General features: G+C 43.3%; 1 protein-coding gene across 1 annotated transcript; it reads right to left on the bottom strand.

Annotated features, from left to right (window-relative positions):
* Positions 1–388: 388 nt before the first annotated feature.
* Positions 389–10,312, bottom strand: SYF2 (SYF2 pre-mRNA splicing factor). Its single transcript, XM_003810782.6, has 7 exons — positions 10,177–10,312; positions 9,837–9,944; positions 6,733–6,858; positions 5,854–5,971; positions 5,178–5,268; positions 2,724–2,822; positions 389–1,140 (listed from the first exon to the last, which is right to left on the bottom strand). Exons 1-7 carry the CDS (start codon positions 10,198–10,200, stop codon positions 975–977), a joined length of 732 nt encoding a protein of 243 aa, XP_003810830.4. The 5' UTR covers positions 10,201–10,312; the 3' UTR covers positions 389–974.
* Positions 10,313–10,518: the final 206 nt, after the last annotated feature.

Raw genomic sequence — 10,518 nt, 5'->3', positions numbered from 1 at the left:
TTAATTCAACATAGAGAAAAAATAACAACCTTTCCCTCTGGAGTTTTATAAAAATAAATCTATTGCAGTGATAATAGTATTGTGGTCATTTAAGTCTTTATCTTTCAGAGATACATACTAAAATATTTATAGATGAAATTATATATCTAGTATATGCATCAAAATAAGAGTCATGAAGAAAGTAAATGGAAATAAAGATGAAGCAGGACTGGCCATGAGTTGATGATTGTTGAACAGGGTACTGGGTATATGGGACTCACCAAGGGTATTGGGTGTATGGAATTTCCCATAATAAAATGTTCTTTCAGTGTTTGTAGAATGGAAGCATGTATGTATATAAGCAAATGTATATATACAAATGTTTGTTTTAAATGATAGACTAAAAATGTTAGAAATTCTAATCCCAAGCATTTATTGCTTTTTAAAAAGGGAACTGTACATGATCAGATCATGGAAGGATAGCTCCACTCCTCCCTGACCTTGGTCACAGGCCGCCATGAGGAGGGACTGCTCCAGTCCTCCAGTGGCCACTGCCATCTTCCTCATCACTGTCCTTAGCTTTGGAGTCCACAACTCCAAGTGGCCCGAGTCTAGACTCTATCAAATTCCACACTGATAGCAACAATGACTGCATCTGATGTGTGTGCTGGCAATCTTAAGCCCAAAATGCTTCAAAGATTAAACAGCCATATACATTTAAAATACATAGAAAAATAATATAATTAGAATGTATACAAAGTAGATTACAAAACAACTTCACTACAAGAAATACATCTTATATCCAAGCACAAAAATGTGGAAATATACATGAAAGGATATACGTTTAAGAAACCACATTTTTATTTCTAAATGCTGAGTGAGAAGGCATAGACTACTAAATTCTGGATTACTGATAAAATTTCAAAAAGAACTTGATTTTGCTAGCAGAAATTTTTACCCCATTCTCAAGCTTCTATAAACAGTTCTTGAAGGGATTAGACAGCTGTTCCTCTTTCCAAATTCTGTTTAATTTCAGCTGTGTATTTCCCATAGAATCTTTCAGCTTTCTTGTTGAATTTGGCATTCCTTTCATTAATGTAGTCGATATCTGCATCATCATTATAAGGACGTCTCCGGCTATATTTGTCTCGTTTTTCAATCCTGGGGAAAGAAGAAAATTTACAAAATTCAAAATTGCCTTCTCTTTTATCTTAATAAAACACGATCAAACAGGAATATAATCTACGTTTAGAATAGCACATGTTGTGAGGGCTAGAGGAAGCCAGGACAGTTTTCATCAAGTTAAAGTTGAAACTGAATTAATGGCACAACTCAGAATAGGAACTGTGAAATCCAGTAAATACAAATTCATCTTCAGAATGCTAGAGCAATGACTCATTGTTGGGAACTTGACTGTACTGAAGAACCACTTAAAAGAAGATAACTATTGGCTGGGCATGGCGGCTGCAATCCCATGCCTGTAATCCCACTACTTTTGGAGGACAAGGCCTCCCAAAAGGTCCTCTGGGAGGATCACTTGAGCCCAGGAGTTCCAGACCAGGGCCTGGACAACATAGGGAGACTCCATCACTATAAAAAAAAATTTTTTGAATACATTTTCTAAAAAAGAAGATAACTATAACAATATTAAATAGGCCAGGCACAGTGGCTCATGCCTGTAACCCCAGCACTTTGGGAGGCCAAGGCAGGTAGATTACCTGAGGCCAGGAGTTTGAGACCAGCCTGGTCAACATGGCGAAACCCCGTCTCTACTAAAAATACAAAAATTAGCCAGGAGTGGTGGTGCACGCCTGTGGTCCCATTTACTCAGGAGGGTGAGGCAAGAGAATCACTTGAAACTGGGAGGCAGAGGTTGTGGTGAGCCAAGATCGTGACACTGCGCTCCAGCCTGGGCAACAGAGTGAGACTCCGTCTCAAAAAAAAAAAATTATATTAAATAATAACCACAGCTAATACTGAGCGCATAATATGTGCCAGACACTTTTTTTTTTTCCTGAGATAGGGTCTCGCTCTGTCGCCCAAGCTGGAGTGCGGTGATGCAATCACAGTTCACTGCACCCTCCACTTCTTGGACTCAAGTGATCCTCCTGACTGGGTCTCCCAAGTGGCTAGGACTACAGGCACGTACCACCATGCCCAGCTAATTCCTGTATATTTTTTGTAGAGAAAGGGTTTTGCCATGTTGCCCAGGCTGTTCTCAAAGTCCTGGGCTCAAGCAATCCTTCTGCCTCAGCCTCCCAAAGTGCTAGGATTATAAGCAGGAGTCTCCACGCCCAGCCCAGACACTATTCTTAATACTTTTCATGTATTAACTCCTAAAATATATTTTCATTCTGCTCTACTTAATAGTCGCCCCTATCAGTATTAAGAAACACAAACCTAAGCGAGGAACATTTACTACAACATTCTTGCTTCTTCAAATCAAACAGGGGAGTGGTTAAAGTAAAATCCTTAAAGAAGGATAATTTTTTTTAGACCTTTCCCCTTCAATATTAACAATTCAGTTTCATCAACATTCTTCATCTCCATTCCAAATCAGATACATTCAACCCATACTTGCTATCCATCCCCAAACCACTATAGACAGGTCAAAAATTAGCAAGTATAACTGTACAATTTCTATCTTTTGAATTCATTCTAAGCACGTCAGATATAGGTGCATATTCTAAATGCATTTTGTCATGAAGTATTTACAACGTCAAGCTGCTCTACTGAATACTTACTGTTTTTCCAGATCTATGACCATCCTGTCAATTTCCTCTGTGGAAGGCACATGTGTTCCATGAAGAAGACTATTGGATGTTGGGAAAAACTCTTCTCCACTGAAAAGGCAGCAAAATGAACTTACAGTAACACTATAAATGCTCCATTTTCAAATTTCAAACTAAAGTACCATACATGATAAGAAAGTATACACATATATTTACTGTGAGATCCTACTTTAATATTTTTTTTAAAAAAACATACAGGCTGGGTGCAGTGGCTCACGTCTGTAATCCCAGCACTTTGGGAGGCCAAGGCAGGCAGATCGTTTGAGGTCAGGAGTTCAAGACCAGCCTGGCCAACATGGCAAAACCCAGTAGAGACTGAAAATATAAAAATTAGCCGGGCGTGGTGAAACACACCTGTAGTCCCAGCTACTTGGGAGGCTGAGGCAGGAGAAGCACTTGAACCCGGGAGGTGGAGGCTGCAGTGAGCCAAGATCGCCCCACTGTGCTCCAGCTTGGGCGACAAAGTAAGACTCCGTCTCAAAAAAAAAAAAATTTTTTTAATTAAAAGAATTAAAATAGGACCATATGGAGGCCAGGGGCAGTGGCTCACGCCTGTAATCCCAGCACTTTGGGAGGCTGAGGCAGGCGGATCACAAGGTCAGGAGTTTGAGACCAGCCTGGCCAACATGGTGAAACCCCATCTCTACTAAAAATACAAAAATTAGCTTGGCGTGGTGGCAGATGCCTGTAATCCCAGCTACTTGGGAGGCTGAGGCAGGAGAATTGCTTGAACCCGGGAGGCGGAGGATGCAGTGAGCCGAGATCACGCCACTGCATTCTAGCCCAGGCGACAGTGCAAGACTGTCTCAAAAAAAAAAAAAAAAAATAGGGCCGTGTGCAGTGGCTCACGCCAATAATCCCAGCACTTTGGGAGGCCAAGGGGGGCACATCACCTGAGGTCAGGAGTTCAAGACCAGCCTGGCCAACATGGTGAAACCCCGTCTCTACTAAAAATACAAAAAAATTAGCCAGGCGTGGTGGCGGGCACCTGTAGTCCCAGCTACTCGGCAGAAGAATCACTTGAACCCAGGAGGCGGAGGCTGCAGTGAGTCAAGATCGCACCACTGCACTCCAGCCTGGGCGACAGAGCGAGATTCTATCTCAAAAAAAATAAAAAATAAAAAATAAAAATAAAAAATTACAGAATTGAAAGGAACCTAAGACATCATCTATGCCAACACCTTCACTGTACAGATCAAACAGCCAACAGGCAGACAGGCTCCAGGACTTATCGGAGGTCACAAAGTGCTAGGAACAGAGCTGGGATTAGAGCTCCATCCTGAGGATATTTCCTTTTCCACTAAAACAAGCTGCCAAACTACAGCAGCCCACCACCTGTTTATGAAAAGAGGCTTCATTTATGAATTCTCTGCAGCTGCTTTTGCACTGCAGCAGCACAGCTGAATAGCTGTGACAGAGACTGTATGGCCCACAAAGCTAAAATATTTACTATCTGGTCCTTCACAGAAAAAGTTCACCAACCCCAGCACTAAAGCATTCTGCCTCCTAAAATAATATCTAAGTAACTACGACAATCAGGGTGTTAACCAATCAACAACCAGTCTTAGAATGCCCAGTTAAGAACAAAACAAAAAACAGGTGATTAATTTAATTGCTGTGAAGTAAGCGATAAACAGTGCTGTCAAAACAGAGACTAGGCCTGGCACAGTGGCTCACACCTGTAATCTCAACCATGTGGGAGGCCAAGGATGGAGGATCACTTGAGGCCAGGAGTTTGAGACAGCCTGAGCAACACAGTGAGACCCCGTCTCTACAAAAAAATTAATTAGCCAGGAATCATGGCACATGCCTGTAATCCTAGCTACTGGGGAGGCTGATGTGGGAGGATCCCTTGAGGCCACAAGTTTGAGGTTACAGTGAGTTATGACGGTGTCAATGCACTCCAGCTTAAGCAACAGAGTGAGACACTGTCTCTTAAAAAAAAAAAACAAGGAAGGGCCGGGCGCAGTAGCTCACGCCTGTAATCCCAGCACTTTGGGAGGCTGAGGTGGACGGATCACTTGAGGTCAGGAGTTCAAGACCAGCCTGGCCAACGTGGTGAAACCCCATCTCAGCTAAAACTACAAAAATTAGTTGGGCGTGGTGGCGGGCGCCTGTAATCCCAGCTACTCAGGAGGCTGAGGCAGAAGAATTGCTTGAACCCAGGTGGCGGAGATTGCAGTGAGCTGAGACCACACCATTCACTGCACTCCAGCCTGGGTGAGAAAGCAAGACTCCATCTCAAAGGAAAAAAATATCCAGAAAAAACAGAGACCATCCTTAGACAACTATTAATAACCCATACCTTAGCATTAAAGCATGTTTCTATTTATGTACATGTATATATACACACACACACACACACACAAATACATCCACATCACCTCAGGTTGAAAAAGGACTTACTGTTTTTCTCTCAGTCTCTCATATGTTTCCATGTCAGGTTTGATCTGCTTGGTCAACCGATGATACTGGCGTAACTGGGCAGCAGCATAATCTAAAAATATAAAATGAGAATCAGCGATAATATATTTCCTTGTTTGGACCTTCCTATTGAGAGAAAAATCTAAATTATCACAGGTGAGTATCTTTTATCCAAAATGCTTGGAATCGGAAGTGTTTCTGCTTTTTTTCAGATTTTGGAATATCTTTATTGTACTTAAATTCAAAATCTGAAATGCTCCAATCAGCATTTCCTTTGAGCATCATAGCACCATGTTGGCATTCAAACAGTTTTGGATTTTGCAACATTTTGGATTTCAGATTTTCATACTAGGGATACTCAATCTGTGTGAAGTAATATATGCCCATAACACTATTCTAAGCATAGCTTCTATCCTGAAGATGCTGACAAACAGACTTTGATAAATTTTATCATCAAGTATTTAAAAACCTAGCTAACTGAAGTACAGCCTTTTTTTTTAACTTCTCTCCTAAGAGACATATTTGTACTTTTCTTGGTCTTAAGCCTCATCAAGAATATCCCATGAAGCACAAGAGGCACATCCTTTCTTGAAACCAGAAACAATGAAGGAAATGACTAACAGCCCAGTCAGTAAGGTTCAATAAAGGTCAATCTGACCTGAAAATCCCAGATCAGGGTTTTTCCTCTTCTTTTTCCTCTCCCATCTTTCTGCATCTTCTGCACTGATCTCCAGCAACTTCACTTTCTCATAGTCTTCTCCTCTTGCTGCACATTCCTAAAAAGAAGAAAAAAGCTGACACCTACAATTATGATACATGCAATAATTTGATCTACTTTACATCAAGAAAGATCCAATAAATATCAACCAATACTTTAATAGTATTTTTTTAGTTGGAGTTTCACTCACTCTGTCACCCAGGCTGGAGTGCAGTGGCACAATCTCAGCTCACTGCAACCTCCACCTCCCAGGTTCAAGGGATTCTCATGTCTCAGCCTCCCAAGTAGCTGGGACTACAAGCACATGCCACCATGCCCGGCTAATTTTTGTATTTTTAGTAGAGATGGGGTTTCACCATGTTGGCCAGGCTGGTCTCAAATTCCTGACCTCAAATGATCTGCCAGTCTCGGCCTCCCAAAAGTGCTGGGATTACAGGCATGAGCCACTGCACCCGGCCACTTTAATAGCATTTAAAGGAAATTTGGGAATATACTATGGTATATAAGTGAGCACATGATACTTATTGAGTGTTTATCAGGTGTCAGACCTTGTTTTAAATGTTTTACATGCATTAACTCACTTAATTCATAATGAACTCAAATAATTATTGTTACAGTCCCTGTTTTATTGATGAGAAAACAGAGGTACAGAGAAGTTAAATAAACTCACCCAACGTGTTGCAGTCGGTACTGAGCAGAGCCAGAATTTCAATTCTGGCAGCTTGGCCTAAGAGCCAGTGTATACAACCACCATGTTGTAGTGTCTTGATACAACAGAATGATTGACTAAATCATTATGAAGATAGAATAGTTCCTAACCTTTTTCTTTTCTTCTTCCTGTAGTTCCCACTCCAAACGAGCTTTTTTGGCTTCCCAATTTGCAGGTAATTTTAGTCTTTTATCTTCTTCCACAACTTCCTGGTGATTTAATTTACGAGCTTCATTCTAAAACCGTAACACAAGAAGTCTGTCAGCTAAAACATGAAAATAAATCCAGATACATCTTGCCTGAGGAGGGTCAGGCAGGACATATTAATAAGCTGACCCCATTTTATCCTAAAAGCAATAGAGAGCCATCATAGGATTTTAAGCCAGGGAATAGCCTAATAGGGTCTACGTTTTTATGCAGTCAAGAAAAATGTGTTGAGTTGCACTGGTTTGCTGTTCCAGAGCCCTGGAAGTTAAAATCAGCTTTGCCTCTATTGAGTTGTGTGGTCCCTTTTTATTGGATCAGAATAAGGTTTTGCAGTATTGGAGACCATACTATAGTGGCACTTAAGTAGACTTTATTTGGCATTACTAGTAAATTGGCCAGGCGCAGTGGCTCACGCCTGTAATCCTAGCACTTTGGGAGGCTGACGCAGGTGGATCACCTGAGGTCAGAAGTTCAAGACCAGGCTGGCCAACATGGCGAAACCCCATCTCTACTAAAAATACAAAAATTAGCCGGGCATGGTGGTGCGCACCTGTAATCCTAGCTACTCGGGAGGCTGAGGCAGGAGATTCACTTGAACCCAGGAGGCGGAGGTTGCAGTCAGCCGAGATTGCACTACTGCACTACAGCCTGGGTGACAGAGCGAGACTCCATCTCAAAAAAAAAAAAAAAATTATGTCACATGATGTGAAAGACACTCTAATTCTTTTTTTTTTTGAGACAGAGTCTCACTCTGTCACCCAAGCTGGAGTACAGTGGAGCCATCTCAGCTCATTTCAACTTTCGCCTCCGGGGTTCAAACAATTCTCATGCCTCAGCCTCCCGAGTAGCTGGGGTTACAAGCGTGTGCCACAATGCCTGGCTCATTTTTTTGTATTTTTGGTAGAAACGCGGTTTTGCAGTTTGGCCAGGCTGGTCTCAAACTCCTGGCCTCAAGTGATCTGCCCGCCTCGACCTCCCAAAGTGCTGGGATTACAGGCATGTGCCACCACACCAGGCCTCAATTATCTTTTAATCCTAATTCAAGAAAAAAGCCTCAATTTGGGTTAGAGGATTTAAAACCTCTAATGCTTTCCAAGTTCCCCTCCTTTTAAATATTTTCACAGTTTGCATTGACAAATGAAAAATGAAAGGAATTTTCCATTTGAAGTACCACTGAAGAGTCTTTTTTTTTTTTTTTTTGGAGCTGGGGTAGCAGGGAGAAGAGTCTATTTTTAAATAAATTTAATTGCATAAAGCAAAATGAGTGTATCGTCTTAAGGAAAACTTGAGTTAGACATTCCTTAGGTCATAAGCTGGTGGCAGTTTGTCCAGGAAGCCCCGCCTCCTAATTTCCAGACATGTGTTCCTTACACAATCACTCTAAATATTTAAGCATGTCTTTTTAATTGTTTATTAGATTAACTTTCCCTCGGCAAAGAGAGATACTCCTCCCAACTACCATCCCTAGTATATTCTTGGCCCTGGAAGAGCCCTGCAATTAAAGACACCAAGAACACACCTATGGTCAACAAAGTTGAGTCTGTTGCACAGAAGAGAGCAAACCACAGGGAACCGTGGGCATTTGAGTGACAGGGTGTTAGGAAGGGCTTGTTCCAGGATTTGGGTTTGTATCAGGTGACTGAGGGGAGGGTTAAGGATGTGGATTGGGTACTGTCAGAAAGCAGGGGCTTTCTACAATTAGGTACCTTAGATTTTTTTTTTTTTTTTTTTTTTTTGAGACAGAGTCTCGCTCTGTCGCCCAGGCTGGAGTGCAGTGGTGTGATCTCGACTCACTGCAAGCTCTGACTCTCGGGCTCACGCCATTCTCCTGCCTCAGCCTCCCGTGTAGCTGGGACTACAGGCGCCCACCAGCACGCCCGGCTAATTTTTTCTATTTTTAGTAGAGACGGGGTTTCACCGTGTTAGCCAGGATGGTCTTGATCTCCTGACCTTGTGATCTGCCCTTCTCGGCCTCCCAAAGTGCTGGGATTACAGGCGTGAGCCACCGCGCCCAGCCCAGTATTTTACATTTTTATATAGGAGGCAGAAGTAACAGAGTGAGACTAATGCTGTATTTGTTAGTCACTGATGTTAGCCAGAAGAAAGAAATATGTGGTCATTCTTGTGATTTGAAAAGTCTTCTTTGTTTTGTCTCACTACAACAGTCAGAGTGATTTTGGGGTTTTGTGAAACCATGGCCTAGCTGTCAGGTCACTCCACGGTGAAACAGGGGCTGCTTTTCTCTTTCTCTGCTCCAACTGCAGCAAGCTATTTGCTGGACTCTTATCCCTAATACAAATTCTCTTTCTTTGAATTTGTTCCCTTTGCTTGGATATCTCTTTCTCTAACTCCTTTAGTTGTCTGGCTTTCAAACAGTAGTTTAGGTGTCACCTACTACATGAGGCACCCCCTGGAGACCCACAAACTGCATTCCTCTCTCCTCCTCTGCACTTACAGGGCACTTAAACATCCGATTCCCTATCAACTGGCTGAACTACCACACTGTAGACTTTCAAAAGTTTGCCACTTTTTTTTTTATTTTTATTCTTTTCCCCCAGAAGTCCTAAAAACAGATGATTATTTTCTTTTCACTCAAACAGATTCTGACAGAAGATTATTATTTTTCAAACTGAACCAGGTCTCTTACTGACACTAGACAAGTTTCTTCCTGTCTCTAGCTCTACATATTTCCCTAGGTAAAATGAAGAATTTGTTAGAATCACGGAGCAGGGAGGTTGTTAGTAATGGAGACTCCCAAACCTAACCCAGATACATTAAATTGGATGTGGGTGGGAGGGGGGCTGGAGTGAACAGTTATATTTTCAAATGTTCTCAGAATGATCCCAATGTGCTGCCAGGGTTGAGTACCACCGAACACAGCTTTCCTCTCAGATGATCCTGCTCTGTTGGTCTGTCAGACGCAGTGGTGTGGCTTCCTCGTCCCCTCTACAAAAGCGCACAGGCTTGGCCAGGTGACGGATCTGAGCCGGCCTCCAAGACTACTCACCCGCATCAGGTGCAGCTCCCGGAATTTGCGCAGTCTCTGTTCGCGCTTCTGAGCGGCCAGCTCCACCGCCGCAGCGAGGGACCCCTCTTCCGCGCTGTCCACCAGCACCTGCGGCAAGGAGAACTGGCTTCAGGCAGAGCCGGCTCAGCTTCTCCCAGGACTGCCCAGGCCGAGTCCCCGCCGGTCCCCACAGACTGGGCCTAGGGCCTCCACCGCGGACTTGACCCCACAGTGTCTGAGCCTCCCTGAAGCGAAACTAGACTTCGCCTCCACCTCTCTCCAGGCCGCTCCCCGGAACCCTCACCAACAAAACCCCCGGTGTACGGTCGGTCGAACTCACCTCGGATGCAGCGATAGCCGCCATCACAACCTTTCTCTCTTCCCACTTCCGGCAACAAGATAGAGCACTTCCGTCAACCTTCAGACAACCGGGCCGATGCGTACGAATGGGCTACCATAAGCCCCGCCCCTTCCGGGAGGTCTCCGGAAGTTGGGACCCTTTTAGCTATGAAATATTTTGGATTGCGTAGAGTCTTGCGCAGCCGCGAAAAGTAGCGTGGGCCAAGACAGCGGGAGGTAAGTCGCCAAGAAAAGGGTTGGGAAGAGCTCAGAATCGGACGGCTAGGAAGAAATGACCCAAAGGAGCCTGATAGAAAGCCCCCTATTCTGCACGCTGTTCCTG

Source organism: Pan paniscus, chromosome 1 (genome assembly GCF_029289425.2).
Source record: "Pan paniscus chromosome 1, NHGRI_mPanPan1-v2.0_pri, whole genome shotgun sequence".
NCBI classification, from domain to species: domain Eukaryota; kingdom Metazoa; phylum Chordata; class Mammalia; order Primates; family Hominidae; genus Pan; species Pan paniscus.
Note: the sequence above shows the minus strand (reverse complement) of the source record. Positions and strands in the feature narration are given on the sequence as shown.